Raw genomic sequence first — 6,466 nt, 5'->3', positions numbered from 1 at the left:
AGGTCAGGAGATCGAGACCCTCCTGGCTAACACGGTGAAACCCCGTCTCTACTAAAAATACAAAAAACTAGCCGGGCGAGGTGGCGGGCGCGTGTAGTCCCAGCTACTCGGAGGCTGAGGCGGGAGAATGGCGGGAACCCGGGAGGCGGAGCTTGCAGTGAGCCGAGTTCGCGCCACTGCACTCCAGCCTGGGCGACACAGCGAAACTCTGTCTCCAAAAAAAAAAAAAAAAAAAAAAAAAAATATTTACTTGTTGGTTCTCATTCAGTTCTATAGATTTCTCCTTAATATGCAGGAAAGCATCTGATAATACTTTTGTAAAGTGATCTTTATTGATTTAATATAAAACTTATTATAGAATACTCCAGGTAAAACATGAGATATAAATGTCACTGTTAGGGCCATCAAAATAATTCTTATTTTCATTAAGAATTGTGGATGAAATTATTGAGAAATGTTGATTCTCTTATCAGAGCTCAGGAGGAGTTAATGGTGCTAACTAGGGGTGCTTGAACCAGGCTGGAGATAGTCCTATGAGAAGCAGAGGAGCCAAATCTACCTCCCCTGCACTGATTCGGTCATCTCCTTTATATTCCCAAGTATAACACTATACACAGACAGGGAGAAAGCTCAATGCATGTACAGAATCCCTGGTTATTTATTCAGTACATTGGATGAAGCCCATCTTCATTTCAGAGTTCTATTCACAAAGTAATTTGAGGTCTCTCATGTTCTGGGGCACAGCTTTCTTGAAGAGCAAAGTGGAAGTCCTTAGTAAAATTCAGGCTCCACTTACGGTCCCATCCCTTGACTCAATCTTTAGAACAATGGGTTTTTCTGTTTGAAGAAGTCCTCCTATGCGTAATTTCAGCGGGATCTGCAACAGTTAAAAAAGCATATTGAGTAGCATTAAATAAAGCAAAAGTAGAAAGTATAGCATCAAAGTAAAAAAATGCAGTAATGACAATAATGCTTGTAAACATATAAAAACTACTTTCAGCACTATAAATCTTGGATTCTTTGTACTTATTCTATAAGATGTGTGAAGATTGGATAGTGAGAGCATTCATCATCTATCATTTAACAAAATATTTATGGAGTACTCTTCTGTGCCAGGCCTGAGACAAATTCATGGGAACCTGTGTTCTTTATTGATTTAAATTTTAAGTAAAATGGATGAGTTTTAAAAATTTAAACCAGATTATTAGGCATGATGGCAAACTATTTTTGAAGAGTCATATAAAGTTAATTTTGTATATGTTGAAACTTGCAAGGTAATCCTGAGTAGTTATTGTACATTTTAATTATATGGACAGTCTTCAACTTCCAGAGTCCAGTAATTCCTCCCAGTTGAACCCGTCCAGTGTAAAGATGGGAAGACACCTTCAGGAAGCATCATCGTTTTATTTTTTATCATCTCCTCTTGGCTCCTAAGGGTAGTGCAAGTGGGGAACCTCTCAATTCCTACAGTGTTTTGACTCAACTTTTAGCCCCATTCTTATTGAGACACTGCTTCAGTATTGAGGGGACACAACAGAGTGATATTCTGATCACCATGGAGGAACGGGCATGAAAATGGCCATGGAGATCAAGAAGTGCCGGCTTGGGAGCTTACCAAGGAGTACCTTCCCCATCCCCGGTGTGCCAGAGGACCACTTTTATTCAGGGCTGAGTCCCCTGTCTGAGCACTTATAGGATAGCTACACAGCTGGCCTAAAGCCACCAATAATACAGAATACAAAAATAATATGGAAACTATTTTTATCTTCTTCCTCTCCTATATAGAAAGCCTACTTAAGGGGTGGAGTTGAATAATAAATATGTGAGACTTAGAAATAAGATTTATAGGGTCTTGTTTAATATGAATCAGTGACATCTGTTCTTTAACTTCTTCAGAGAAAATATTTCAAATCTTTCTATAAATATAACACCTTATTATTTAAAAATTTTCAAAACCCATGAATGTTTTCACTGCAGACAGACATGCATGCGCACATGTGCGCGCACACACACACACACATGCATATGCACGAATAGCATTTGTTAAAGGTTCACATTAAGTAGCTTAATATATGTATGCAAGCCATCAACTGCACATCACTCCTTAAACATTGACCAAATGCTTGCGTTAGATACAGTCCCTTGCAAGGCACCACTGGGATATTTTAAAAGGAATAAAATAGAGGATATTGTTAATGGAGGTGGGAAGACATTCTTAGATACAGAGAAAATATAGAGAATAAAACTCAATGATTCAATGGCAAATTGTGAAATTATATAATAGCCTCCAGTATCCAATAACAGAGCAGAGAAGTAAATGGGCCCTGGACTAGGAGGAGAAGACACTTTGGAGGGGCTTGGGAATTGAACTAGGACTTGAAAGATAAGAACAAAATGAGGAGAAAGGGAACAACATTAATAGAGTTATAACTGGGTTGAAATGGAGCCCAACTGAATGGAGCTAGGCACCTGGAAGGTGAGGTCAGTCAGGATGACCTTGGACTGTGGTAGTCCTTCATGTCCACCAGAAATGCCTTAAATTAGTCATTCTCAACCTTGTCTTCAGATGAGAAGCAATGGGGGAGCTTTTAAAGCTACACTCTGGTAAAATTAGTTTAGAATTTCTGTGATATCCCAGGCATCATGAATTTTTAAAGCTCCCTGGTGATTCCAAGGTACAGTAAGTGGTTGGGAGCCACTGTCATAAGAGAGTTTCTACAAGTTCTGGTAGGGGAGAGCAGCATTCGAAAGTCACAACAAGGTAATCATTGCACTTTATGATTGTGCAAAATACTTCCCCATCTTTCCAATCGACTTGAAACTGAACTTAAACTTTGCTCAAGTTCAAGGAGACTGCAGATAATCATGCCATGCTAATCTACATGGACTTCACATGATGTTTTTAATGCTACGGCTTTTGACCTCCAGAACTGGAGCGCCCTCAAAGATCACAGATGGGTCCAAATTGATTCCTGGGCCCATAGAACAAATTAGTAAAAGATTAAACAAGCATATTCTTTTTAAAAAATATAGACCTTTAGGTTAAAAGAATTCTTAATAAAACATTATTTTTATAGAAAATTGACTAACCTGTGTTTCTTTACAAGGTTTGAAGGAGAAGTTCTGAAGGACTCTGATTAGAGCAAGTTTCATGTTCATGAGAGCAAACCTCATGCCAATGCAGTTTCTGGGTCCATTTCCAAATGGTGTGTATATGTAAGGATCTATGTTGTCCTTGTTCTTCTTGCTGAACCTGGTTCCATATTGGTAGATTTTTTAAAAGTTAATGACATAATGCCCCTAAGAGTTACATGTAAGGTTTCTCACTTGGGGCCCACCCCTCCACTAGTAGTACACAGGATACTTTTGTGGGCTGGTCACTGAAATCCTGCTATGCTTATTTTGCTATGAGAATTGTAAGCTACAGATCCTTTCTACTCTCGTTACACTATAGGAGGTTTCAGTCTTGTTGAGATGTGATAAATAGTGTTGCAAAGAATATTTATTTCTAAATACTGAAATTATATTCAGGGTGGTGATGTGTTCACACTATAAAAGGCACGTAAGTGATGAGACTGAGTGATGGAAAAGTAGGTTCCTGCTTCAACTCACGCTTATGTTGATCATGAAGAAGAAGGGGAAATTGTCTTGCACTGTTTCAAAATTGTTATTTTGCACTTTCCTTCTCGTCTCCTCTCTTGTTTTTCTAATTCTCCTCCTTCTCCTCCCTACCTTGTCTTATCTCTCCTTCTCCTCCTTGTTCTCTCCATCTCTCCCTCTTTCTCCCCCACGCCTCCATAGAATAGTTTAAGTCAGATAATGTACACGGGCGTATGATGCTACTGTACCAGTGCAAAGCAGTATCATCACTGCTTTCTTTGTCTGTCTGTTCCACTAAGCTATAAATTCTTTGAAGATTAGACCCATGTTTTTTATTCAAACTTGATTCCTAAATATTTGATTATATTTATGAAAAAATATTCATTTGGGGGACATAATAATAGCATTGTGATCATGTGTTTCTAAAAGAGTCCTTATATTTTAGACACTTATGACCCATAAGGACATAATTGATGACCTTCATCTTAAGTTTTTGGGACTGTGGATGGCTGTAGTTTTCTTTTTTCTAGTCTGTGGTTTGTAAAGTGTGACAATAATCAATTTGATGATTTAAAAAACTTCTAAATATAAAAAGACAAGCAAATAATTACATAAACCCATGACCGTCCTGTAGATTAAGAGAGACAGAATATGCTTGAACCAGGCTGGTTGAGGGAGGGCTCCCTTCCCAGGGGCCTTGTACCTTTCAGGGAGGAACTTCTCAGGCTCTGGCCAGTACTTTGGGTCATGGTGAAGAGCATAGCTTGGAATCATCACCACCACCCCTTTAGGTATGAATATCCCATTGATTTCAACATCTTTTTTGCAGACCCTCTCAAGTCTCATAGCAATTGGGAATAATCTGAGCGTTTCATTCACCACCATGTCGAGATACTCCATCTGTAGCATAGTATCATAGGTGGGTGGTGCCTGAAAAGAAAGAAACAGATTTGGATAAATTGAGATTTTGAATTAACTTTTAACTCACTCCATGCAGTACTACTGAAGTATTAGGAGCTCCAGAGACTAACTCATACTGGTAAAGGGTCGAAGCATTTATAAAGTGTTTTAATAACTGTCGTGCCCGTTGATGTGCTCAGTGGCCCACTGAGATGCGTGGAGGTGTTATGAAGAGGGGGAGACATTTGGGACAGCTCTCACCCCAGGGACTGAAATCCTTAGCATAACCGTGTAGTGGTTTTGGTTTCTCATGGAAACAAATGTGACTAATAGCCTATGACCACTAAGATCAAAAAAATATGAGAAAGTGATTGTCACCTTTCAAAAGTAGATCAAACGTCAGTAATCAAAAAAGTAAAAACAGATAAAAAGAGCAAATTCCTGTGTTGATGTGTGGACACAGGGAGGGGAACATCACACACCGGGGCCTGTTGGAGGTGTGGGGAGGGGGGGCTGGAGGAGGTATAGCATTAGGAGAAATACCTAATGTAGATGACGAGTTGATGGGTGCAGCAAACCACCATGGCACATGTATACCTATGTAACAAACCTGCACTTTCAGCACATGTGCCCCGGAACTTAAAGTAAAATAATAATAATACTAAAAAAGAAAGATTTACAGTCAATTCATGGAATATTTTTAGTGTTTCCCTTGTGTGTGTGTTTATACAAATATGCTCCCTTTGTAAATTTGTTATACAAATATACAAAAAACAAAAACAAAAACAAAAACAAATTATCTGTGCTACACAAGGATTATTGGTTGCAAAGTCCTGCTTATACATATAAAACAAAAGAGTTACAAAGCAGGATTTGTATTTTATATGTACACACTTATAAAAGGAGGACTTTTGTTATATACATAAAGTGTGGAGAGAAACACTATATTATATAAAATCACTATAAAATAATTTGAGGACAAACTAGTCCCTTTCTATCCCAAAAATGACAAAGAAGGTTCTGGTTGGATGTAACCAAAGCACACGATTTCAGTGCTAGTGGAAGTTATAAGGAGGATAGAACCCCATGCAGCCCTGTCATCACTTGCTGAAACAGTCTCCTAGTTGTTGCTTCAGGGATGGACTGTAATCTCTAAAGAACATTCCTTTGTGTTCACCTCACTGCCAGCCCCAAAGCCGTGTCTCTTCATGCCACAAAGAATCCCAGTTTTGGCAGAGGTCTGAAAACAGTGGAGGTGATATGCACCTAATGTTTGGTGTTATATTTGGAAAGCAATATTATTGAGTTTTAAGACTAGCTCAGGAGACAGATACCCTGGTTCCTAGCCTGGCTTCTTCACCAGTTACTACCTGACTGGAACATAAGATAGGTGTGGGAAGAGCTGGGTCAGCCTGCGCAGCACACCCAGGGCCAGGCTCCGTCAGACCCCAGCCAGACCAGAGCAGGTCCTGCCAATATCAGCAGAGCTCACTATCCAACCATGATGTGTGGAAGAGTCATGAAGTGGGGAGATACTCGGGATGGCTCTCACCCCAGGAACTGAAATCCTTAGCATAACCATGTAGTGGTTTGACTAATAGTCTATGACCACTAGCATCAAATAAAATATGAGAAAGTGATTGTCACCTTTCCAAAAAAAAAGGTCACACGTCTGTAATCAAGAAAGTAAAAACAGATAAAAAGAGCAAATTCCTGTGTCCATGTGTGGACACAGGGAGGGGAACATCACATACCACTACGGTGCCTGCTCCAACCACATAATTCACAACCAAAACCAATGTGAAATGAGTGTGAGCAATAAATGCTTATTGTTAGATGCCACTGAGGTTTTTTGAGGTTTTTTCCTTAGCATTATTGTGGTAACAGAAAGCAGATGAACCAGGTACAGCACTGTTTTACAAAGATCTTATGCTTCTGCCAATAGCAACAATTCCCTATGTTTCTT

The 6,466-nt window shown here is 39.3% G+C and overlaps 1 protein-coding gene across 1 annotated transcript in view; it reads right to left on the bottom strand.

Annotated features, from left to right (window-relative positions):
• Positions 1 to 633: 633 nt before the first annotated feature.
• Positions 634 to 6,466, bottom strand: part of LOC104673585 (cytochrome P450 3A8) — a 29,623-nt gene continuing 23,790 nt past the window's right edge. Inside the window, 3 exon segments of the mRNA XM_010377670.2 lie at positions 634 to 877; positions 3,091 to 3,253; positions 4,304 to 4,530. Coding sequence (XP_010375972.2) covers positions 782 to 877; positions 3,091 to 3,253; positions 4,304 to 4,530 — 486 coding nt within the window. The 3' untranslated portion in view covers positions 634 to 781.

This window comes from Rhinopithecus roxellana, chromosome 6, assembly GCF_007565055.1.
Source record: "Rhinopithecus roxellana isolate Shanxi Qingling chromosome 6, ASM756505v1, whole genome shotgun sequence".
Lineage (NCBI taxonomy): Eukaryota > Metazoa > Chordata > Mammalia > Primates > Cercopithecidae > Rhinopithecus > Rhinopithecus roxellana.
The sequence above is the reverse complement of the archived record's forward strand: the minus strand, read 5'-3'. Positions and strand labels throughout refer to the sequence as shown.